The following is a 26,506-nucleotide window of genomic DNA, read 5'->3' as shown; positions in this document are numbered from 1 at the left end:
CAAGCGCCCTATGTATTGTTATATAAAGGGGCCTAAAATCGCCCTATAGGAAATTGCCTATATCTCTGCTGTTATATATAACGTGCCCACATTTATGTGTAGAGCTCCCTCTAGTGGGGAATGAATAGAAGGCCACAGGGAGAAAGAGAGAAAAAAAAAAAAGATCATGAAAAACATCGAGAGAATACCATTCTCAGAGAATAAAAGCAGACGGGAGGTATGAGTGAGCCTGTGGGAAACGGGGAGGGGGAGTCCGAGGGGAGAACAACATCAGGAAGGTGACATCTGCGTGACGGTCAGTATAGGCGACTGTATATCACATATCCGGAACACGCTAATTCCATGAAAAAAAACAATGTGCCTCAAAAGATATTTGCTAGAAAACATCCACATATATAGTGCAATGACATCATATAGTTTGGAGATGAGTGAATGAGAGAAGCCAGACACATGATACGGAAACCTTCTGTTACATAATCGCCTTTGGTGCCAGAGTCTGTAATTCGTGTATCCAAAAGGCCTCTCTCTGCTTTAGACTTTGGATGCGGTTACCGCCCCGCCGGGGAGGGGGACACGTTCCATGGCTGAAGATCTCACCTGTGGAATAGTATGTGCAGCCGTAATGAGATGATGTGGTAGTGAAGTACTCGCACATCTGACCGTGGACTTGTGCTGGTACGATCTATAATCGGTTGGGTGGTCTCCCCGATCGTGGGCATCTGATCTATGTGTCACATGTAGAGAAGCCTTTGATCTTATGCCGCTTGCCTGAGGGTGATAACAGTGACCCCCTTTCACCACGTCACTGCACTGGTTACGGAGGCGTGGGGGGAGCGCCTGTTCCAGGTGTAGAGGGAAATCTTGGTGGTGTGACTCCTGAGCCCACGTCTGCCTGGATGAGTGTCTCTAATGTTTTTAGGGCGTTTATAGCAAGGTCAAAAATTCTGGTGGAATTCTACAACCTCCGGATGAGCCTCCCTCAAAATGCCCCGATGTTTCCGCATGGAGCGGTGTATGATGTTTGCATATGGGTGAAATGTATGGACAAATGGTATCTGTCCCGCTACTGTACTACGAGGGGCAGTGGGAGTGCATGCTCCGATAGGTCAGGCGGGTCACCTCTTGCCTGAAATTTCGTGTAATTTCATTTAATCTAGTTTTGCTGACCACAGAGTCAGAGACAATGCGTTCGACCCTCCTGAACTGTGATGTGGGTGTTGATCTCTTTGTAGAGAGGGGGTGCAAACTTCTGTAATGTAACAAACTGTTACGATCCATGGTTTTGACGAAAAGATCAATGCTCAGTAGTCCCTCTTCACTCTTTATGACCTTCGTGTCTAAGAAGCTAACCTCATGTGTGTCCCTAGTGATGGTAAAGGACAGTTCTCCCCTCGGACTCCCCCTCCCCGTTTCCCACAGGCTCACTCATACCTCCCGTCTGCTTTTATTCTCTGAGAATGGTATTCTCTCGATGTTTTTCATGATCTTTTTTTTTTTTCTCTCTTTCTCCCTGTGGCCTTCTATTCATTCCCCACTAGAGGGAGCTCTACACATAAATGCGGGCACGTTATATATAACAGCAGAGATATAGGCAATTTCCTATAGGGCGATTTTAGGCCCCTTTATATAACAATACATAGGGCGCTTGTCCAGCGCTACTTCTGCTATAAGCACCAGATAGTAAGGCTTTCGTTCTCCTCGGCCTAACAGGCTTTCATAGTGACATTGTTTTCGCTATGACTCTTCCTGGTTACTCAGCACAACAATCTCCTCCCCACAAGCTAGTGAAGCAGCCATGACGTCTCTTCCTGGGGCGCTGTCACTCCAGCAGTAGTGCCGCCTACTCCCTACTGAATCAGTGATTCTAGTCGGAGTCACCTGCCACCCCAGCGGTGGATGCCGCGCTCACACAGGTCCTGCTGCCACCCACCAATGGTAAGCAGGCTGGCTTCATTAGTCTGTAAGAGTTCCATGAGTGCTCTATCAGTTTTAACCCCTCACTGTCCCTACAGACATTTGAAACTACAGCCAGCTGCTGTTCTTACAGCTCGAAATTGGGGTTTTCTATGAGTCACAGGATTTATCAGTGAGTACAAGCTGATTAGGATATACCTGATCACCAGGACAGGGAGCCCCAGAGCCTATCATTATCACTGACTGCACTCTCCTTTATGTTAGATCCCACAAGTAATCCCCTTTGGGACAAGGAATATTTCTCTACTACCCCTTCTCACTGAAATCTACAGCTCAGTTCCAGTATCGTCATACATTGTCATATTCCCACACTACTGTAGTGTTTGCTCACAGACACATATATAGATTTTTGGTCCAGGTTTATATACCAGTTCTTACATGGTGGATGGTATCACCTCCAATAGCACCTGATTTACTATTGGTCATACAGTATAGTGAGTATATAGATATATTCTACAGTTACAGACAACATTGATTACTTCCTAACAGGATCATTTTATTGATTTAAGTCTTGTCTCACCATAGATGTCCAGACAATTATAGGGATAGGAGCGGTCTTGGTAGGTTTGATGTCTTTACTTTTATGTGTGTTTCTGTTTCTTTTCCTTCCATGAGCCACATTCCCTATATACCTTGTTCCGTCCTCCCTACCACTTGTGCACAGACCAATACTCGTTTCTTCTGTTATTGATATCTTCATGGATTGATTATCTGTAGTATCTGATTGTATATTGTATATACTTTGGCCGACTTTGCAGTTTACTGATGAAGGATAGTTGATACAGCCGAAACGTCTATATTTGAGACTGCAAATAAAAATTCTTCATCTTTGCAACGAGTTGGGTGCCTAAAATGTTTTGATTACTCCCTCTGGTGGTGACAGGAGGTAGTGAGGTTAGTTTAATTGGTAATGGTCTGCCACCTCACGAGGAGGATAGTGATTGGATCTCTGGAGTATCAGACTGGATATAAGACAGCCGACGCCCTATCCTGTTGCTGGTGATTCAGTCTGTTTTTCAGGTCTTGGACTTCAGCTCTGTTCCAGACATCTCAAGTTAAGTTTGTTTTTTGCTAATGTTCACACTTGCTCTTGTTGATCAACTCAGTTTTTTGTGTGGTCGGCCAGCCCGGCTGGGCTGTGCTGAACTTCCACTCTTATTTATCTGTATTTGTCTTTTTGTCCTTTATTAGATTGGTCTCTTTTTTGCTCTGTCTCAGAATATTCCAGAGTGCTGATATAGTGGGAGAAGTCTAGTGACTTCAGGGCTAATTTTGTTATCAGAAGCATTGGACAGTATTTTTGGTAGGGTTTTTGGCAGATTGCAGACAATATCTTTTCTTTCCTGTCCTTTCAAGTTAGTTTGGGCCCTATCGTTTGTTCAGCCTATTTTCCTGCCTTTGTTTGTGTTTTCATCTTGCTTCACCGTCAATACATGTGGGGGGCTGTCTTTCCTTTGGGGTCTGCTCTGGGGAGTTAGTTTTCCTCTTTTCTTACTTTAGGCTTGTTTGGCTCTCCGGTTGTGACAAGGCATCCGGGACCACCGTAGGCACGCTCCACGGCTGCTGCTAGTTGTGTGTTAAGATCAGGGATCTGCAGTCTGCATAGTTACCAACCTCTCTGATTTTCTGAGACTTGGCTTGTTTTGCTTTTTTCCTCCTCGGTGACCCATTCATAACAGAATCACCAGCCATACCGCAGATTCTAGGGTACTCAAAAGCAGGAAGGAATTGTTTAAGAAAAAAAAAAAAAAGGAAAGAAAAAAAGTGTCAGAATTTTTTTTTTTTTATAATATTTTTTCCTCTTTTTGTCTGCGTCCGTAGGAGGATTTTTTTTTCTCCTAATGGAGATTAAGCAACTGTACGATCGTGTGGAGCAACTTGCTGCTGAAGTACAGGGAATTTCCACCTACCTTATTCAGTCACATGCTGCTGAACCAAAGATCCCTACTCCTGATGTGTTTTCTGGGGATTGGTCTAAATTTCTGAATTTTAAGAATAATTGTAAATTATTTCTGGCCTTGAAGCCTAACTCATCGGGGAGCTCTGCGCAGCAGGTTAAAATTGTCATCTCCTTGCTGCGCGGCGATCCCCAGGATTGGGCACTTTCTCTGACACCTGAAAATCGTATTCTGACTAATGTGGATGCATTTTTTCAGGCCTTGGGGTTGTTGTATGATGAACCTAATGCTGTTGATCAAGCTGAGAGAACCCTGTGGGCATTAGACCAGGGTCAGGATTCTGCAGAGTTATACTGTAAAAAATTCCGAAAGTGGGCGGTCCTTACTACATGGAATGATAGTGCATTGGCAGCTCTCTTTTGGAAGGGTTTATCAGAGACCGTAAAAGATGTTATGGTGGGATTTCCTGTTCCCTCTGGTCTGGATGGCTCTATGTCATTAGCCATTCAGGTTGATCGGCGTTTACGTGAACGTAAAACTACACGGGAGGCGCTGCCACTTTCTGAACAAACGTCTGAACCTATGCAATGTGATGGGGTTTTGTCTAGGGCGCAACGTCGGGAGTTTAGAAGGCGTAATAAGCTGTGTTTTTTCTGTGGAGACGCCTCTTATACTATTTCTGTCTGCCCTAAACGAGAGAAACGTTTTGAACACACATTGGCTGTGGGCAGTATACAACCTAAGTTCCTTTTGGTAATTACTCTGATCTGCTCCTTATCCACATTTTCCACGAAGGCTTTTGTGGATTCAGGAGCAGCTCTGAATCTGATGGATTTGGACTTTGCTAAACGTTGTGGTTTTTCCATGAGGCCGCTGCGGACGCCTATTCCTTTGAGGGGTATTGATGCTACTTCTTTGGCGGAGAATAAACCTCAGTTTTGGACCCAGGTGATAATGCGGGTTGCCCCAGACCATCAAGAAAATTGTAAATTTTTGGTGCTGCATAATCTGCATGATACTATTGTTCTGGGTTTTCCTTGGTTGCAAACTCATAATCCAGTTTTGGATTGGAAATCTGTCTGTGGTGAGTTGGGGTTGTCAGTGTGTTCTTAGGGACGCTCCTGTTTTCTCCACCTCTCCTCAGTCTCATGTTATTCCTGATTATCTGGCTGATTTCTCTGATGTATTTAGTGAGAGCAAGTCTGCGCCTTTGCCTCCTCATAGGAGTTATGACTGTGCAATTGAGCTGAACCCGGGGTGTAAATTCTCCAAGGGTCGGCTTTTCAATTTATCAGTACCCGAACATGATGCTATGCGATCCTATATTAAGGAGTCGTTGGAGAAGGGTCATATTAGACCATCCTCGTCACCTTTAGGTGCTGTTTTTTTTGTGGCCAAGAAAGATGGTTCATTAAGACCGTGTATTGATTATCGTTCCCTTAACAAGATGATGGTTAAATATCAGTACCCGTTACCTCTGATGTCTGATTTATTCTCCAGAGTTAAGAGTGCCTGCTGGTTTACCAAGCTTGACCTCAGGGGGGCGTATAATCTTATTCGCATCAAGCACAGGGATGAATGGAAGGTGGCGTTTAATACTCCGGAGGGACATTTTGAGTACCTGGTGATGCCTTTTGGGCTCACTAATGCCCCTTCTGTCTTCCAGTCCTTTATGAATGATATTTTCCGAGACTTTGTGGATAAGTTTTTGATCATCTATCTGGATGATATTTTGATCTTTTCTAGTGATTGGGATTCTCATGTGGAACACGTCCGGACTGTGTTCCGGATTTTCAGGGAGAATTCCCTGTTTGTTAAGGGATCGAAATGCCTCTTTGGTGTACAGAGGATTTCATTTTTGGGATTTGTCATGTCTCCATCGACTATTGAAATGGACCCGGCCAAGGTACAGGCCATTTATGATTGGGTTCAGCCTACTTCTTTGAAGGCCCTCCAGAAGTTTTTGGGTTTTTCTAATTTCTATCATAAATTTATAGGTAATTTTTCTAGTATTATCAAACCACTGACTGATCTGACCAAGAAGGGCGCTGATGTGCTGAATTGGTCTCCTGAGGCTATCTCAGCATTTCAGGAACTTAAGCGGAGATTTACTTCAGCTCCAGTTCTACGGCAACCTGATGTCTCACTTCCATTTCAAGTGGAGGTAGATGCTTCTGAGATTGGGGCAGGAGCTGTGTTGTCCCAAAAAGACCCTGTGACTTCTAAGATGAATCCCTGTGCCTTCTTTTCTCGAAAGTTTTCCCCATCTGAACGCAACTATGACGTGAGGAATCGGGAATTATTGGCCATGAAGTGGGCATTTGAGGAGTGGAGACATTGGTTGGAGGGAGCTAAACATCAAGTCGTGGTCCTCACCGATCACAAGAATCTGATTTATCTGGAGTCGGCCAAACGCTTGAATCCTAGACAGGCTAGATGGGCCTTGTTTTTCACGCGTTTTAATTTTGTGGTCTCTTTTCTTCCGGGCACTAAGAATGTTAAGGCAGACGCCCTTTCTAGGAGTTTCTTTGCTGATTCTCTTAGTGTGACCAAGCCTGCTACCATCCTAGGTGAGGGGGTAGTTCTTTCTGCCATTTCGCCCGATTTGAGACGCGCCCTGGAGGAATTTCAGGAGGATAAACCTGAGCGTTGCCCTATGGGAAGATTGTATGTTCCTGACCAGTGGAGAAAGAGAGTGATGTCTGAAGTTCATTGCTCCGCATTGGCTGGTCATCCAGTTATTTTTGGTACCAGAGATTTGGTGAGTCGGTCGTTTTGGTGGCCTGCCTTGTCTTGTGATGTCAGGAATTTTGTACAGTCCTGTGGGACTTGTTCTCGGTCTAAACCCTGTTCTCGTTCTATTGGGTTGCTGATGCCCCTCCCGGTGCCCAGGAGGCCATGGACCCATATCTCAATGGATTTTATTTCTGATCTTCCTGTCTCTCAGAGAATGACTGTTATCTGGGTGATTTGTGATAGATTTTCGAAGATGGTCCATTTTGTACCACTCCCAAAGTTGCCATCTTCTGCTGAGTTGGTGCCCTTGTTTTTACAACAGGTGGTTCGGTTACACGGGATTCCTGAGAACATTGTGTCGGACAGAGGAGTCCAGTTTGTTTCCAGATTTTGGAAAGCCTTTTGTTCCAATCTGGGAATTCAGTTATCCTTCTCCTCCGCGTTTCATCCCCTGACCAATGGGCAGACTGAGAGAACAAACCAGACCTTGGAGTCTTATTTAAGATGTTTTATATCTGCTGATCAAGATGATTGGGTCTCATTTTTGCCCTTGGCCGAATTTGCGCTGAACAATAGAGCTAGTTCTGCCACTTTGATGTCACCCTTTTTCTGTAATTTTGGGTTTCATCCTCGATTCTCTTCAGGACAAGTGGAATCTTCGTCCTTCCCAGGTGTGGACACTGTGGTTGTGAGAATGCAGCAGATATGGGACCAAGTGGTGGATAAGTTGTCACTCTCTCAGGAAAAGGCCCAGCGTTTTTCCAACCGGCATAGGACCATTGGTTCCCGGTTTAAAGTGGGTGATATGGTTTGGTTGTCGTCTAAGAATATTCCTATGAAAGTTGCATCTCCAAAATTTAAGCCAAGATTTATTGGACCTCATAAGATTTTGGAGATTCTTAATCCTGTTTCTTTTCGATTGGCTCTTCCAGTTACGTTCAAAATCCATAACGTATTTCACAAGTCACTGTTGAAGAGGTTTTTAGAGCCAGTGGTTCCTGTGGCGGCACCTCCTGACCCTGTTTTGGTTAAAGGCAATGTGGAATATGAGGTAGAGAAAATATTGGATTCTCGCTTGGTCAGACGGGGACTCCAGTATTTGGTCAAATGGAAGGGTTATGGCCAGGAGGATAATTCTTGGGTCTCTGCCTCAGATATTCATGCCGATAGATTGGTTCGTGCTTTTCACCGGGCCCATCCTGATCGGCCTGGTGGCATGGATGAGGGTTCGGTGACCCCTCCTCAAGGGGGGGTACAGTTATGAGCTCATTTTCTGCTCCAACAGCTGGGAGTTCTCCTTCCATTCTCCCTCTGGTAGTGACAGGAGGTAGCGAGGTTGGTTTAAGTGGTAGTGATCTGCCACCTGATGAGTAGGATAGTGATTGGATCTCTGGAGTATCAGACTGGATATAAGACAGCCAACGCCCTATCCTGTTGCTGGTAATTCAGTCTGTTTCTCAGGTCTTGGACTTCAGCTCTGCTCCAGTCATCTCAAGTTAAGTTTGTTTTTTGCTAATGTTCACACTTGCTCTTGTTGGTCAACTCAGTTTTTGTGTGGTCAGCCAGCCCGGCTGGGCTATGCTGAATTTCCACTCTTATTTATCTGTATTTGCCAATTTGCCTTTTTGTCCTTTATTAGATTGGCCTCTTTTTGCTCTGTCTCAGAATATTCCAGAGTGCTGATATAGTGGGAGAAGTCTAGTGACTTCAGGGTTAATTTTGCTATCAGTTGTGTTGGACAATATTTTTGGTAGGGTTTTTTGGCAGATTGCAGACAGTATCTTTGCTTTCCTGTCCTTTCAAGTTAGTTTGGCCCCATCGTTTGCTCAGCCTATTTTTCTGCCTTTGCTTGTGTTTTCATCTTGCTTCTCCGTCAATACATGTGGGGGGCTGTCTTTCCTTTGGGGTCTGCTCTGGGGGAGTTAGTTTTCCTCTTTTCTTACTTTAGGCTTATTTAGCTCTCCGGTTGTGACGAGGCGTCCAGGACCACCGTAGGCACGCTCCACGACTGCTTCTAGTTGTGTGTTAAGATCAGGGATCTGCAATCTGCATAGTTACCAGCCGCTCTGGTTTTCTGAGACTTAGCGTGTTTTGCTTTTTTCCTCCTCGGTGACCCATTCATAACACTCCTCCTTCAGCCCTTCACAGCTTAATAACTCTCCTACACATGAAGATGGAAATTCCCTGGACTTGGTCTTCTCCCGGCTCTGCTCAGTGTATAATTTTACCAACTCCTTCCTCATGTCCTGACTCTGCACTAAAATATTATAATGAAAGTGCAAAGTGCCCTGGATGAAGCTGCGCCTCCTATACATAGAACAACTCGGCACAGACGGCGACAACCCTGGCACACTCTGCGAACACGCTTCCTGCAGCGGTGCTCCAGGTGCGCTGAATGTCTGGAGAAAATCCAATCTACACGAACATTTCATCCATTATAAGTTTCTGCTTAAAACATACAACTCAGCCATTCATCTCTCAAAACAAACCTATGTCAACACCCTCATCACCTCACTGTCCAATAACTTGAAACGTCTCTTTGACACTTTTCATTCTCTACTCAACCCAAGAGTGCCGGCCCCAACCACGGATCTCTGATGATCTGGCCAATTATTTCAAAGAAAAAAAATTGACCATGTCCGAAAGGAAATATTATCCCAATCCCCTCATACCATGCACTGCTTTCCTTCCCTCATCATTGCATCTTCTCGCCCTACTACTTGCACCAGTGACCCTAATACCTCACATCTCCTCCAGTCCCTTTCCCCTACTGTCACCACTCACCTAACAAAATATTCAACCCCTCTCTCTTCCGGTATCGTTCCCTCATTTAAGCATGCCATCATACATCCATTACTTAAAAAACTGTGCCGCTAACTATAGACCTGTCTCTAATCTTCCCTTCATCTCTAAACTCCTGGAACGCCTGGTCCACTCCCGTCTGATCCGCTATCTCTCAGAAAACTCTCTTCTCGACCCTCTCCAATCCGGTTTCCGCTCTTTACACTCCACTGAAACTGCCCTCACTAAACTCTCTAATGATCTGCTAACAGCTAAATCTAATGGTCACTACTCCATGCTAATTCTCTTGGATCTCTCTGCAGCATTCGACACTGTGGATCATCAGCTCCTCCTCACTATGCTCCGTTCCATCGGCATCAAGGACACCGCTCTCTCCTGGTTCTCCTCCTATCTCTCTGACCGCTCCTTTACTGTATCTTTTGCCGGTTCCTCCTCCTCTCACCTTCCCCTTACTGTTGGGTTCCTCAAGGATCGGTTCTAGGCCCCCTCCTCTTCTCCTTGTACACTGCCCCTATTGGTCAAACAATCAGTAGATTTGGTTTCCAGTCCCATCTCGATGCTGACGACACCCAATTATACGCTTCTTCTCCTGACATCACGCCAGCCTTTCTAGAAAACACCGGCGATTGTCTAAACGCTGTGTCTAATATCATGTCCTCACTATATCTGAAACTGAACCTGTCAGAGACTGAACTCCTGGTGTTTCCTCCCGCTACTAATGTACCTACACCCGACATTGCTATTTCTGTGTGTGGCTCCACTATTAGTCCCCAGCAACATGCCCGCTGTCTTGGGGTCATACTTGATTCAGAGCTTTCATTCACCCCCCACATCCAATCACTGGCTCGCTCTTATTATCTGCACCTCAAAAACATTTCTAGAATTCAACTCTTTCTTCCTTTTGACTCTGTAAAAACTCTTAATCGGTCTCCCTCTTACCAAACTCTCCCCTCTCCAATCTGTCTTGAATGCTGCAGCCAGGATCATATTCCTCGCCAATCGTTACACCGATGCCTCTACCTTGTGCCAGTCATTACACTGGCTACCCATCCACTCCAGAATTCAGTATAAACTTATTGCCCTCACCCACAAAGCCCTCCATGGCTCAGCACCACCCTACATCTCCTCCCTTGTCTCAGTCTACCACCCTACCCGTCCTCTGCATGGTTCAGCACCACCCTATATCTCCTCCATTATCTCAATCTACAACCCTACCCATACTTTACACGGTTCAGCCCCACCCTGATCTCAGTATACCACCCTACCCGCACCCTCCATTCTGCTAATGACCAAAGACTAACATCCTCAATAATCCAAACCTCCCACTCCCGTCTCCACGACTTCTTGCATGCTGCACCAATTCTTTGGAATGCACTACACAGGATAATTCAATTAATCCCCAATAAGTCTAAAAACGCATTTCCTCAGACTGGCTACCACCTCAGCACATTTATCTAACTATCCCTGTTTTGCTCATGTAAAATTTTCTTCAAACCCAGGACCCTCATCAGTCCTCACACCCTCCATGCACTTAATAGCCCTCTGTGTCTGTAATTTTACACATTATGGATGGTGACCGGTTCGTGCAGCATTACAGAACATCCGATTTATTACAGTATGGCCAGACTGTTCAATGAAAGCAATTGTTACCATCCACCTTCCGTGCCTCCCCTCCTCATAGATTGTAGCTTGAAAGCAGCCGGACCCTCACTCCTCCTGTATCTGGTGATCGGGGCCCTCGCTGCTCCTGTGTCTGGTGATCGGGGCCCTCGCTGCTCCTGTATCTGGTGATCGGGGCCCTCACTGCTCCTGTATCTGGTGATCGGGGCCCTCGCTGCTCCTGTATCTGGTGATCGGGGCCCTCGCTCCTCCTGTATCTGGTGATCGGGGCCCTCGCACCTCCTGTATCTGTGATCGGGGCCCTCGCTCCTCCTGTATCTGGTGATCGGGGCCCTCACCGCTCCTGTATCTGGTGATCGGGGCCCTCGCCGCTCCTGTATCTGGTGATCGGGGCCCTCGCCGCTCCTGTATCTGGTGATCGGGGCCCTCGCTCCTCCTGTATCTGGTGATCGGAGCCCTCACTGCTCCTTTATCTGGTGATCGGAGCCCTCACTGCTCCTTTATCTGGTGATCGGGGCCCTCGCTCCTCCTGTATCTGGTGATCGGGGTCCTCGCTGCTCCTGTATCTGGTGATCGCGGCCCTCGCTCCTCCTGTATCTGGTGATCGGGGCCCTCGCTCCTCCTGTATCTGGTGATCGGGGCCCTCGCTCCTCCTGTATCTGGTGATCGGGGCCCTCGCTCCTCCTGTATCTGGTGATCGGGACCCTCGTTCCTCCTGTATCTGGTGATCGGGACCCTCGCTCCTCCTGTATCTGGTGATCGGGGCCCTCGCTCCTCCTGTATCTGGTGATCGGGGCCCTCGCTCCTCCTGTATCTGGTGATCGGGGCCCTCGCTCCTCCTGTATCTGGTGATCGGAGCCCTCGCTCCTCCTGTATCTGGTGATCGGGGCCCTCGCTCCTCCTGCATCTGGTGATCGGGGCCCTCGCTCCTCCTGCATCTGGTGATCGGGGCCCTCGCTCCTCCTGTATCTGGTGATCGGGGCCCTCGCTCCTCCTGTATCTGGTGATCGGGGCCCTCGCTCCTCCTGTATCTGGTGATCGGGGCCCTCGCTCCTCCTGTATCTGCTTATTTAGGTTATTATTTTTATTCTATAAAGTCTTTTATTGTCTGCACAAATCCCCCTCTACAATGTAAAGTGCTGATGATGATGTTAGTGCCATAGGAATAAATTATTATTATAGACGGTGACACATCACAGGAGGGTGCAGCATCACAGGAGGGGCCACATCACAGGAGGGGCCGCATCACAGGAGGGGCCACATCACAGGAGCAGGCAGCATCACAGGGAAGGGCCGCATCACAGGAGGGGGCCGCATCACAGGAGGGGGCCGCATCACAGGAGGGGGTCGCATCACAGGAGGGGGCCGCATCACAGGAGGGGGCCACATTACAGGAAGGGGGCCGCATCACAGGAGGGGGCCCACATCACAGAAAGGGGGCGGCATCACAGGAAGGGGCCGCATCACAGGAGGAGCCCTCATCACAGGAGGAGCCCGCATCACAAGAGGAGCCCACATCACAGGAAGGGTGCTGTTACAGAACCACTCAGCACCCAGAATATGTTGTGCAGTTATATGTTTGTATAATAGGTTCTATGTGAGATGCATGTCCCTAATGCATCAGCCCACAGGCTGCGCCCCTGGGCAGAGGGGACATAATATTCTCCTTTTGTCCGCCCTCCCCCCACCTTTGTAATTCCCACAGTAAACATCGGCAGGCTCAGGCCATCTGCGGTTTTTGTAATGCATGTCTGGCCTGCCGCTTTTCTATTGGCCTGCCCTCTGTATCTGTGTGACATATTCTGTGTCCTGTGAGTAAAGTGTTGTCAGACTGGAAATACATGGAGAAGCAGTGATCTTTTATATGCGCCCATGTAACCAAGGAATTCCAGCCAGCGTCATTCATTCAGACTCCAGCCAACGCAGAGCGGACCTCCGAAAACACGGGGTGGTACTGAAAGAGGTACCCGAGATAGGAAGACCCCGTTACACTGGTGGCAGCAGTGGGATATGATACCCCTTCTACAGGAGGGGGGAGAGGGGTACTGGAAGGGCAACAGTTTGTATGGAAGCAGGGACTCCTCTACCAGATCACAGAGCAGCACCACACAGGGACGAGCCCCACTATTAAACAGCAGCTGGTAGTTCCCAAGAAGTATAGGCAGGAGCTACTGCGAATCTCTCATGATATACCCTTGGCCGGGCACTTCGGCGTCAGTCGCACCAGGCATCGTCTGACACAAAACTTCTTTTGGCCGGGGGTAACCTATGATGTTCGTCAGTACTGCCAGACCTGTGACAGCTGTCAGCGCATTGGCAAGAGGGGGGATCGATGCAAGGCCAAATTACGCCCCCTCCCCATTGTGGAGGAACCATTTAGCCGAGTAGCGGTCGACCTGATAGGGCCGTTAGCCAAACCCAGTCCGTCAGGGAAAAAGTATATATTGACGATGGTAGATTATGCCACACGGTATCCAGAGGCGGTTGCGTTACCTAACATACTGGCAGAGACGGTGGTGGCTGCCCTGCTCCAGGTTTTCTCACAGGTTGGATTTCCCCGAGAGATTATCTCGGACCAGGGTACCCAGTTTACAGCAGAGGTGACCAACCAACTGTGGAAGCTGTGCGGCGTAAAGTCCATTAGAAGCGCCCCGTACCACCCGCAAACCAATGGGTTGTGTGAACGCTAAAACAGCTCATTGGGACTTTTACCAGGACCTACAGGGACTGGGAGAAATTCTTGCCACACCTCCTGTTTGCCTATCGGGAGGTGCCCCAAGAATCCACGGGGTTCTCCCCGTTCGAGCTGGTATACGGGAGACGGGTAAGGGGACCCCTAGACTTAGTGCTGGAACACTGGGAAGGGGAGGGCCTCATAGAAGGGGTACCTATTGTACCCTATGTGTTGGAATTCCGGGACCGCCTACAGGAGCTGACCCAGGCTGTACGTGAGAACATGCAGGCGACCCAACGGCGCCAGCGCGCATGGTACGATTGGAGGGCTAGAGAGCGTACTTTGGAAATAGGACAGAAGGTCCTGGTGTTAGAGCCCACTAAGCAGAACAAGTTCCAAGCTGCATGGCAGGGGCCCTACCAGGTAGTGGGGAAAATAGCCGACACAACCTATAATGTCGCCGATTGTGACGACCCCAGAGTTATCCGCATGTTCCACGTGAATATGCTGAAGCCCTACCGGGAGCGCCCTGAAGAGGTAGTGGCCATCTGTGCACCTGAAGCAGAGGATTTAGCCGGACTTCCCATGCCGGATGTCTTAGGGGAAAGGACCCAGTCTAAAACATGGGACCAGGTACACTTGGGTGAAGACCTAGGCCCCCGGGAGAGACAGCAGGTGGAGGCGTTGTTGAGGCAGCGACAGAGGATGTTTTCAGAGAGACCGGTGTTGTGAGTTCATTTTTCCCTTCACCATTGAGTTCTGATGAACTCCCTCCTCTGGTGAAGGAAGGTAGTGAGGCTGATTACCAAACACATGGGCAGCTAGATGATGAATGGGTGGCTGGAATTGAGGACTGGATATAAGGCTGCCGACGCCCTTCTTCCTGGCTGGTGACTTTCCTGCTGGATTCTTGGAGACCAGTCTGATTCCTGCATCTCAAAACTAAGTTTTCTGCTCTTCTTTGTACTCTTCAGTTTTGTTTTTGTTTTGCCTTGTTTTTTGGGAGTTCTGCCATCCCCGGCCGGGGGTGAGCTGAACTCCATTTTTTGTCTCTGATCTGTTGATATTTTGCTCTGTCTTCAGAATATACCTGAGTGCTGATATAGTCTTTTGAAGCCTAGCGACTTCAGGGCCTGTTTTTCCTATCAGTCGGTTGGCTCATTTTGATAGGGTTTTTGCGGATGGCAGACAGCAGCTTTCCTATCCTGTCCTATGTAGTTAGCTTGGGCTCCATCATTTGCTCAACCTATCTTTCTATCTGTGTTAGTGTTTTCATCTTGCTTCACCGTCATTATATGTTGGGGGCTGCCTATTGCTTTGGGGTCTGCTCTGGGGCAGTTTAGTTTTTCCCCTTTCTGTCTTTAGGCTATATAGTTCTCCGGCTGTGATCGAGGGGTCTAGGGCACCGTAGGAACCCCCCACGGCTACTGCTAGTTGTTGTGGATAGGTTCAGGGGTCTGCAATCCGATAACTGCCAACCTCTCTGGTTTTTCTGGACTTAGCTGGTATTTTGTTTTTTCCTCCTTCGGTGACTCATCATAACAGAATCACCAGCCATACCGCAGATCCTAGGGTACTCAATAGCAGGAGAGAATTGTAAAAAAAAAAAGAAAAGTGTCAGAATTTTTTTTTTTTTTTTGTGTGCATATTTTTTCCTCTATATCTCTGAGGCCATAGGGGGAATTTTTTTCTCAATGGAGATGAAGCAATTGTCTGATCGTGTGGAGCAGCTCGCTGCTGAAGTGCGGGGAATTTCCGCCTATCTTGCTCATTCACATGCTGCTGAACCAAAGATCCCTACTCCTGATGTATTTTTGGGGGATTGGTCTAAATTCTTGAATTTCAAGAATAATTGTAAATTATTTTTTGCCTTGAAGCCTAACTCGTCGGGGAACTCCGCGCAGCAGGTTAAAATTGTCATCTCTTTGCTGCGCGGCGATCCCCAGGATTGGGCGTTTTCTTTGAAACCTGATGATCCTATTCTGAATAATGTGAACGCATTTTTTCAAGCCTTGGGGTTGTTGTATGATGAACCTAATGCTATTGATCAGGCTGAAAAGACCCTGTTGGCATTAAGCCAGGGTCGGGATTCGGCAGAGTTGTACTGTCAAAAATTCCGAAAGTGGGCGGTCCTTACTACCTGGAATGATGGTGCCTTGGCAGCCCTCTTTCGGACGGGTTTGTCAGAAACTGTAAAAGATACTATGGTGGGATTTCCTGTTCCCTCTGGTCTTGACGATTCTATGTCATTAGCCATTCAGGTGGATCGGCGTTTACGTGAACGCAAAACTACACGAGAGATGTTACCACCTGTTGAACAAATGTCTGAACCTATGCAATGTGATAGAGTTTTGTCTAGGGCGCAACGTCAGGAGTTCAGAAGGCGTAATAAGCTGTGGTTTTTTTGTGGAGATGCCTCGAATATTATTTCTGCCTGCCCAGGTGTTGACACTGTGGTGGAGAGAATGCACCAGATCTGGGACCAAGTAGTGGATAAGTTGTCTCTCTCCCAGGAAAAGGCCCAGCGGTTTTCCAACCGGCGTAGGACCGTTGGTCCCCAGTTTAAGGTGGGTGATATGGTTTGGTTGTCATCAAAAAATATCGCTATGAAGGTGGCTTCTCCTAAGTTTAAGCCTAGATTTATTGGACCTTACAAGATTTTGGAGATTATTAATCCGGTCTCTTTTCGGTTGGCTCTTCCTGTCACATTTAAAATTCATAATGTGTTTCATAAGTCCTTGTTGAAGAGGTTTGTTGAACCAGTAGTTCCTGGGGTGGCACCTCCGGACCCTGTATTAGTTGAAGGTAACATGGAATATGAGGTAGAGAAGATACTGGATTCCCGTCTGGCTAGACGGAGACTCCAGTATTTGGTTAAGTGGAAGGGTTATGGTCAGGAGGATAATTCCTGGGTCTCTGCCTCTGATATTCATGCCGAAAGATTGGTGCGTGCATTTCATCGGGCTCACCCGGATCGCCCTGGTGGCATGAATGAGGGTTCGGTGACCCCTCCTCAAGGGGGAGGTACTGTTGTGAGTTCATTTTTCCCTTCACCATTGAGGTCTGATGAACTCCCTCCTCTGGTGAAGGAAGGTAGTGAGGCTGATTACCAAACACATGGGCAGCTAGATGATGACTGGGTGGCTGGAATTGAGGACTGGATATAAGGCTGCCAACGCCCTTCTTCTTGGCTGGTGACTTTCCTGCTGGATTCTTGGAGACCAGTCTGATTCCTGCATCTCAAAGCGAAGTTTTCTGCTCTTCTTTGTACTCTTCAGTTTTGTTTTTGTTTTGCCTTGTTTTCTGGGAGTTCTGCCATCCCCGGCCGGGGGTGAGCTGAACTCCATTTTTTGTCTCTGATCTATTGATATTTTGCTCTGTCTTCAGAATATACCTGAGTGCTGATATAGTCTTTTGAAGCCTAGCGACTTCAGGGCCTGTTTTTCCTATCAGTCGGTTGCCTCATTTTGATAGGGTTTTTGCGGATGGCAGACAGCAGCTTTCCTATCCTGTCCTATGTAGTTAGCTTGGGCCCCATCATTTGCTCAACCTATCTTTCTATCTGTGTTAGTGTTTTCATCTTGCTTCACCGTCATTATATGTTGGGGGCTGCCTATTGCTTTGGGGTCTACTCTGGGGCAGTTTAGTTTTTCCCCTTTCTGTCTTTAGGCTATATAGTTCTCCGGCTGTGATCGAGGGGTCTAGGGCACCGTAGGAACCCCCCACGGCTACTGCTAGTAGTTGTGGATAGGTTCAGGGGTCTGCAATCCGATAGCTGCCAACCTCTCTGGTTTTTCTGGACTTAGCTGGTATTTTGTTTTTTCCTCCTTCGGTGACTCATCATAACAGACCGGGGTACACTCGCCTGGCACAACACAAGGTTGAGACCCTGGATCAGACCCCCCCCGCGACAAAACCCCTTCCGCGTCCCTGAGTCTGTACGAGAGGGGATGCGACAAGAGATACAAGAGATGTTGCGTTTAGGGGTCATTGAAGAGTCAGATAGTCCCTGGGCATCCCCCGTAGTGTTAGTGCCCAAGAAGGATGGGACTACATGGTTTTGTGTAGACTATCGTAAGCTCAATGAGAAAACAGTGACGGATGCATACCCCATGCCGCATGTGGATGAGTTGTTAGACCGGCTGGCGGGGGCAAAGTATTTGACCACCATCGATCTATGCAAAGGCTACTGGCAGATTCCCCTTAGTCCTGACGCTATTCCCAAGTCGGCATTTGTCACCCCGTTCGGCTTATTCCAGTTTCGAGTTATGCTATTCGGGATGAAAAATGCCCCGGCGACCTTCCAAAGGCTGGCTGACCGGCTTCTGGATGGTCTCCAGGACTATGCTTGTGCCTACCTGGACGACATCGCCATCTACAGTGCGACATGGGAAGAGCATCTAAATCACCTAGACACAGTATTGGACATGATCCACCAGGCCGGAATCACCCTGAACCCAAACAAGTGTCACGTGGGCAAAGCAGAGGTTCAGTATTTAGGGCATTGGGTGGGAAGTGGGAAACAGCGACCAGAACCAGCCAAGATTGAGGCCATAGCCAAATGGCCCATCTCACGCTCTAAAACCCAGGTCATGGCGTTTCTAGGGACAGCGGGGTATTACAGGAAATTCGTTCCCAATTACAGCAGCGTAGCCAAGCCCCTCACTGATCTGACCCGTAAGAACCAACCCCGCCAGGTAACCTGGACCTCAGAGTGTGAGGAAGCCTTCCGCCAACTAAAGGACGCCCTCACCAATACCCCTGTATTGGCCGCACCCGATCCAACTAAACGTTTCCTGGTTCACACAGACGCTTCTATGTTTGGATTGGGGCAGTACTGAGCCAAGTCGGGCCGGACGGCCAAGAACACCTGGTAGCTTACCTGAGTCGGAAACTACTGCCCCGTGAAGTAAGCTATGCGGCCATCGAGAAGGAGTGCCTGGCGGTAGTATGGGCACTCAAGAAGTTGCAACCGTATTTGTATGGACGACAGTTTTCCCTCCTAACGGACCATAATCCCCTAGTCTGGCTTAATCGGGTCTCCGGAGACAATGCCAGATTGCTGCGGTGGAGTCTAGCCCTACAACCTCTGGACTTCACCATCCACCACAGACCCGGCAAACAAAACGGTAACGCCGATGGACAAAGTCGACAAACGGAACTTGTACCAACCCCATAAACTTCAGTCATCCCCAAACCGATCCGTTGAGGATCAGACTGTGTATGCCGATCGCGTCGCTGAAAAGGGGGAGCCGTGCTACAGAATCACTCAGCACCCAGAATATGTTGTGCAGTTATATGTATACAGTCATGGCCAAAAGTATTGACACCCCTGCAATTCTGTCAGATAATACTCAGTTTCTTCCTGAAAATGATTGCAAACACAAATTCTTTGGTATTATTATCTTCATTTAATTTGTCTTAAATGAAAAAACACAAAAAGAATTGTCCTAAAGCCAAATTGGATATAATTCCACACCAAACATAACAAAGAGGGTGGACAAAAGTATTGGCACTGTTCGAAAAATCATGTGATGCTTCTCTAATTTGTGTAATTAACAGCACCTGTAACTTACCTGTGGCACCTAACAGGTGTTGGCAATAACTAAATCACACTTGCAGCCAGGTGACATGGATTAAAGTTGACTCCACCTCTGTCCTGTGTCCTTGTGTGCACCACATTGAGCATGGAGAAAAGAAAGAAGACCAAAGAACTGTCTGAGGACTTGAGAAACCAAATTGTGAGGAAGCATGAGCAATCTCAAGGCTACAAGTCCATCTCCAAAGACCTGAATGTTCCTGTGTCTACCGTGCGCAGTGTCATCAAGAAGTTTAAAGCCCATGGCACTGTGGCTAACCTCCCTAGATGTGGCCGGAAAAGAAAAATTGACAAGAGATTTCAACGCAAGATTGTGCGGATGTTGGATAAAGAACCTCGACTAACATCCAAACAAGTTCAAGCTGCCCTGCAGTCCGAGGGTACAACGGTGTCAACCCGTACTATCCGTCGGCATCTGAATGAAAAGGGACTGTATGGTAGGAGACCCAGGAAGACCCCACTTCTTACCCCGAGACATAAAAAAGCCAGGCTGGAGTTTGCCAAAACTTACCTGAAAAAGTCTAAAACATTTTGGAAGAATGTTCTTTGGTCAGATGAGACAAAAGTAGAGCTTTTAGGGCAAAAGCATCAACATAGAGTTTACAGGAGAAAAAAGAGGCATTCAAAGAAAAGTACATGGTCCCTACAGTCAAACATGGCGGAGGTTCCCTGATGTTTTGGGGTTGCTTTGCTGCCTCTGGCACTGGACTGCTTGACCGTGTGCATGGCATTATGAAGTCAGAAGACTACCAACAAATTTTGCAGCATAATTTAGGGCCCAGTGTGAGAAAGCTGGGTCTACCTCAGAGGTCATGGGTCTTCCAGCAGGACAATAACCCAAAACACACTTCAAAAAGCACTAGAAAATGGTTTGAGAGAAAGCACTGGAGACTTCTAAGGTGGCCAGCAATGAGTCCAGACCTGAATCCCATAGAACACCTGTGGAGAGATCTAAAAATGGCAGTTTGGAGAAGGCACCCTTCAAATATCAGGGACCTGGAGTAGTTTGCCAAAGAAGAATGGTCTAAAATTCCAGCAGAGCATTGTAAGAAACTCATTGATGGTTACCGGAAGCGGTTGGTCGCAGTTATTTTGGCTAAAGGTTGTGCAACCAAGTATTAGGCTGAGGGTGCCAATACTATTGTCCGGCCCATTTTTGGAGTTTTGTGTGAAATGATCAATGTTTTGCTTTTTGCTTCATTCTCTTTTGCGTTTTTTCATTTAAGACAAATTAAATGAAGATAATAATACCAAAGAATTTGTGTTTGCAATCATTTTCAGGAAGAAACTGAATATTATCTGACAGAATTGCAGGGGTGTCAATACTTTTGGCCATGACTGTATATAATAGGTTCTATGTGAGATGCATGTCCCTAATGTATCAGCCCACAGGCTGCACCCAGCCGCCCCCCTCCCCCACCTTTGTAATTCCCACAGTAAATATCAGCAGGCTCCGGCCACCTGCGGCTTTTGTAATGCATGTCTGGCCTGCCGCTTTTCTATTGGCTGGCCCTCTGTATCTGTGTGATATATTCTGTGTCCTGTGAGTAAAGTGTTGTCAGACTGGAAATACATGGAGAAGCAGTGATCTTTTATATGCACCCATGTAACCAAGGAAATCCAGCCAGCGTCATTCATTCAGACTCCAGCCAAAGCAGAGTGGACCTCCGAAAACACGGGGTGGTACTGAAAGAGGTACCCGAGATAGTGTAACGGGGTCTTCCTATCTCCCATGGAACCTATTATACATACTTATAACTGCACAACATATTCTGGGTGCTGGATGGTTCTGTAACAGGTGCAGCATCACAGGAGGAGCCCACATCACAGGAAGGGGCAGCATCACAGGAAGGGGCCGAATCACCGGAAGGGGCTACATCACAGGAGGGGGTCGTATCACAACGAGAGCAAAGAAGATATTGTCACCTCTTCTCCCCATGGCCCTGATTACAGTTCACAGTGCAGCCGTGCTCCTGTGCTCGTTATCAGGATGACAGTTACACTTTAATAACAATGTATCTAATCTCATCCCTAGGGGTAGTGTATCTAAGCTGGTTCCTGTGCCATGGTGCAGAGCGGGTATCGCTCCCATATTTGGCGCCACCTGAGTAAGACATCCTGCAGATAAGGGTGGGAGAGCACCATGTTCATGCAGGGCGCACTGCGCATCACGTAACCTCAGGGGTCGCATGATCAGGAGGTAGACACACCAACTGAGCGTTGAAATTCAGGGACTCCCAGCAGGCGTGGATGAGTCTCTGCCTTCAGTTTGGCACAGAAGTGACAGCTCTGTGGCCCCGGTGTTGTCCTGTAGTAGCCCCACCCTCTGTGCCCCTGATGATGCCGAGCGGCCAGTGGAACATCTCGACAGTAGAGATACAATGTTTGACTGTGCAGACCGCAGCGCTGAGCTCTGATTGGCCGCCACTTCCCGATATTACATTGGTCCCACAATGCTGGAAGTCGCGGGTGAAGCTGGCGCTTAGGTAAATATGGTGGATACTCACGGTTGTACATACTCATCGAGGCCGCAGATACTCAGCGCAGGCTCCGCCTCCTGTCCAGGCATTCTCTGTGGCACAGCCGGCTGCAGGGACGGGTACAAGTGCTGCAAAGGGACCGACAGCGGCTGCTGTGATGGAGGGTATGGGGGACGGTCAGCGATCTGCTGCAAAATGACTGCGAATAAACCTTGTACATAGACCGAATCTGGAGAGAGAAGAAAGGAGATTGTGAAGAAACCAGATTGTATCTTCATTTCCCAGACAACCACATTTTTGCAAACCTTGAACAATTGACTTTTTATCTGTATATTGGCTTGTGGAGTTGAGTGTTTATTTCTTTTGGGGGTCAAGAAGACGGACTTGCAAACCGATCTACCATTTAACATACTGTGTAAGTCTGTAATATTGACTGTACATAGTGTATGCTCATCTTTGGTGATTGTGTGCTGATATGCTAATTGTGTATTGTATTCTGGAACAGTTTGTTGACTTTGAAAGTGGAAAGGGAAAGGCTGTGAGGGTGGACTGAAGGACACTGGGTAAATCTAAGAATAGATCACATGACTCGGGTATAAAAGAGACTTCTTTTCTTCTGGTTGGTGTCACTCTTCAGGATCTCAGCTCAGGGTACATCGGACCCTGCTGAAAGAACACAGGACTGCTCTCGGTAATCTCCCTACGCTTGTCGTTACCTCTTCTCCGTGTGTTATCACAGGTGGAGTAGCGACCCTGGGAGCTCTGACGTAACATCTGCCATTATCCCGGCGAGTTAGCGGAAGGGTGAGACCCTGTAAGGTGCACCATCTTGGGGGTAATTGCTGGGATTGTTCTGTTTGCTATTAGTGTTGTGGTTCAATAAAGTATTGCCACACTGTTTTACCCTGTGTTGTCTGTGTAGTGTATTGCCCACGGGGTGATATAGCGGGCGCTCAGTGGTATGAGCCCTGCTCCATGCAGTCTTTCTGAAGGCAGCCGGGCCAGCGGACGAGAGCGCCCACTGACCCACTCTACAATTGGTGGAAAGCAGTGGAACACTACTCAGTCCGGCAGAACCGGGGGAGCGGCAGGGGGCTGGTGTTCTCACACACCGTCCAGGGCTTCACAACCAGGGAGGCAGACCACTGATGAGGCATACACAGTAAATGCAGGATAGGTGGGGGAAGGTGATCCTACTGGACTGGGGGGAGACCCACTTCTTGACGCCGACAGACTGGAGACTGAAATAGAAATGGAGTTCAACATGTCCATGTTTATTCACCGCCTTTCTGACGACTTCTGCACTTCGCCACAGGAATTTCACATTTCCTTTATACACAGACCCGGGTACCTTCACTTCTTATGCTATACGTCGTGGCGTCCTTTGTGACACTGTCCACTATGGCTGCCCTAGGCACATCCACCACAGTGCTTCACCATTCAAAGTACACCGTCACTTGGTACTCTCAGACCGTCTCCGTCTGTCGCTACTGTCCTTTGGGCCACCCCCCATGACCGTCTCAACTGTCAGTTACTCTCTGAGGGCTTTCCACCGCCTTTCACTTCACGGCAGACCCTCCTATCTAGTGAGCTCCCCTGGCTGACTGGAACTTCTAGAACCTTCCCTCAGCCTTTATACTACCAGCCCTGGTAGCTCCACCCACCATCACCTGACAGTAACCTTTGACCAATGGCAGTTACCTTGACCCATGGCAGTTACAAAACCACTCTCTCCTACGCTCCCCACTGCCCTCTAATGGTCAAACTACCACATGAGACCCTTTTCTTTTCATCTCAGGGCTTTCATTCCTACACTGAGCCATCCCTCTGCCCCTCACTACAGGCAGATCCATCTGTCAGGTCAACCTCCCCACACATGCAGTCTTTCTAAAGGCAGCCGGGACGGCGGACGAGAGCACCCACTGACCCCGTTTCTCTACAATTTGTGGAAAGCAGTGGAACACTACTCAGTCCAGCAGAACCGGGGAAGCAGCAGGGGACTGGTGTTCTCACACACCGTCCAGGGCTTCACAACCAGGGAGGCATACAGAAACCCAGCAGACCACTGATGAGGCATACACAGTAGGTTTTGGACGCCACCATGGCCAACCCCACCAACTTGGCCTTGGGAAGAGGACCAGAGTGGATGTATAGCCTTAACAAGAAACGACAACTACAGGAGCTGTGCCAGCTTTGATGGATTGAATACCAGACCATGGACACTCTGTCAGATTTGATCAAGGAATGTTGGAATGCCCAGAACGTTGTGGAGGATGACAAAAACTCTGCTGGACCCAGAGGAATTGCCTGAGCCAGGACCCTGTGCCAGTCAGGAATCTACCCTGCAGCTCGAATCCAGGAGTTATTGGTCGCATTGGGACCTGGAGCCTCAACTGGTGAAAGAGCTTGGGTTATGGAATCAGTTTTGGGAGTTCCAGTACCCCTACAGCCAGCATCGGACCCTAACCCAATGGTAATTCCTCAACAAGGAACACAGCTCCACTACAGAGACATGCCAGTGTTTAATGAGTCCAACACCGAGGTCGATGAACATCTGCAAGATTTCGAGACTTTAATGCTGATGCACCAGGTGTCCATAGCTGATTGGGCTAAATAACTGTGGACTAGTTTGACTGGTTGGGCACGGGATGCTGCCCGGCCACTTGGGCCTCAATACTGCCATGATTATGGAACTAGTAAGAACACCCTGATGTGGATCCTTCTGTCACCCATCCCGAGGATAACCGACACTTCAAGCCTCCATCAACCCCCTCTGAGCCAATGGTGGTGAGTACACTTGACCAGACTGTTGCCATTGACTGGGGGAGACAGATTGCAAAGAGTTTAGAGAAGCCCAACTTATGGACCCCACCCTAGAATTGGCCCGCAGTGCAGCCGCTCGACCTGGGGAAACAAATCAGGGGAGGTGTATAGATGGGAGAATGGACTGCTATATAGGGAAAAGCCTGCATCATGCCCAGAGAAACCCTGGACCCATGTCCATCAGCTCTTGGTCCTTCAGCAGTATCGGCTCCAACTCCTGCGCTTGGCACATGACGTTCCTGCAGCTGGACACATAGGGGTGAGAAAGACCCGGGCTCAACTACTGCATAGTTTCTTTTGGCCAAAGGTTGCCCAAGAGGTATGGAAATACTGAGCCTCTTGTCCGGTTTGTCAAAGGATGGGGGGAGCATCCTCTTGTGCCCCGCTCCAATCCATGACCTTGTTAGGTCAACCCTTCCAGAGGGTTGCCATCGATTTAGTGGGTCCTTTAGCTAGCCGCAGCAAAAAGAAGTCCACCCTCACCCTGGTCGATTTTTGCCACTCGCTAATCGGAGGCCTTTACCCTGTCATCCATAGATGCAAAGCACGTGGCTCAAGCTCTACTGGACATTTTTAGTCAAGTAGGGTATCCACAGGAGGTATTGCCCGACCAGGGGACCCAGTTCCAAAGCGAGGCAATTCAGACCCTCTGGGAGAAACATGGTGTCCGCCCCATGCTTACCACACCCTACCACCCCGAAACTAATGGGCTGTGTGAAGGTTTCAGTGGAACGCTCAATCAGCTCTTTAGTTGGTATGTGGAGTCTGAGGGAGGGAAATGGGAGAAAAACCTGCATCAGCTCTTGTTCGCTTATCGGGAGGTGCCGCAGGATTCTACTGGGTTCTCTCCTTTTGAATTGCTGTATGGCCGAAAAGTTTGAGGGCCGTTAGAGCTAGTAAGAGAGAGTTGGGAGGGCACTTTTCCCACAAAAGAGGTTCCCATTGTCATGCTCGCCATGTCTTTTATGTCCGCCATGTCTGTTTTGCCTCATGACCCTGGAGCGGTGTGCATGCGCATCTCATGTCTGCTATCCTGCTTGTTCCCTAGAGCAGTGTGCACACTCACCTCATGGCTGCTGAGCTGCAAGATGCCTGCGTTTCTGCTTTGCCTTCTGTGATCTTCTCGTCATGTCTAGAAACCTTGATCATGTGACGTTTCCTAAGATCCTGCACTGTCTGGTTCTGCAATCATCTTGTCATGTCTGAAACCCTGATCATGTGTCTTTCCTAGGATCCTGCACTGTCTGGTTCTGCAATCATCTCGTCATGTCTAGAAACCTTGATCATGTGACATTTCCTAAGATCCTGCACTGTCTGGTTCTGCAATAATCTCGTCATGTCTGAAACCTTGATCATGTGACATTTCCTAAGATCCTGCACTGTCTGGTTCTGTGATCATCTTGTCATGTCTGAAACCCTGATCATGTGACTGCGCTCTGTGATCCTGGAGCATCTGAACTAGGAAGTTCTCCCCTGGTCCTGACCTGGAAGAGGAGGTGCTATGCCCTATATTAGACCGCCCCTTCCTATGCTCAGGGCCTGAGTATTGTGTTGCTTCCCTGCATGGCTGCTTGGTCTGTGGGGCGCTCCCTCTATTCTGTGCCCTTGCACTTGCTCTGTCGTGCGTCTCTGCACACGCTCCGTCTCTTGTCTTATGTTTGTCCGTTGTGCCATGTTCGTCCTTGTCCTGCTTGGACTTGTAGTCCTTCTGTTATTCTCTGCCTTGCCTGTTTTTGCCATGTCTTGCCTTCGCTATGCTCTGCCTTGTTCCTCCCTATGGTCTCTGTCTTTGCTTGCTCTGCCTCGCTCTCTCCTATGGTGCTCTGTAGTGCTCCCTGGCACACGCACTATTCCTCCTTTCTTTCCGTTTGTGCTCTTTTCCATGTCTAGTCCCAAGGCT

General features: G+C 48.3%; 1 protein-coding gene across 1 annotated transcript in view; it reads right to left on the bottom strand.

The window, feature by feature from the left end:
- Window positions 1–26,506, bottom strand: part of LOC141077868 (uncharacterized) — a 254,898-nt gene that overhangs the window by 4,460 nt on the left and 223,932 nt on the right. Inside the window, exon 6 of the mRNA XM_073564594.1 lies at window positions 21,811–22,012. Coding sequence (XP_073420695.1) covers window positions 21,811–22,012 — 202 coding nt within the window. The remainder of the gene's footprint in view (window positions 1–21,810; window positions 22,013–26,506) is intronic.

Source organism: Dendrobates tinctorius, unplaced genomic scaffold (assembly GCF_039654945.1).
Source record: "Dendrobates tinctorius isolate UK_male_01 unplaced genomic scaffold, ASM3965494v1 ptg000464l, whole genome shotgun sequence".
NCBI classification, from domain to species: Eukaryota; Metazoa; Chordata; class Amphibia; order Anura; family Dendrobatidae; genus Dendrobates; species Dendrobates tinctorius.
The sequence above is the reverse complement of the archived record's forward strand: the minus strand, read 5'-3'. Positions and strand labels throughout refer to the sequence as shown.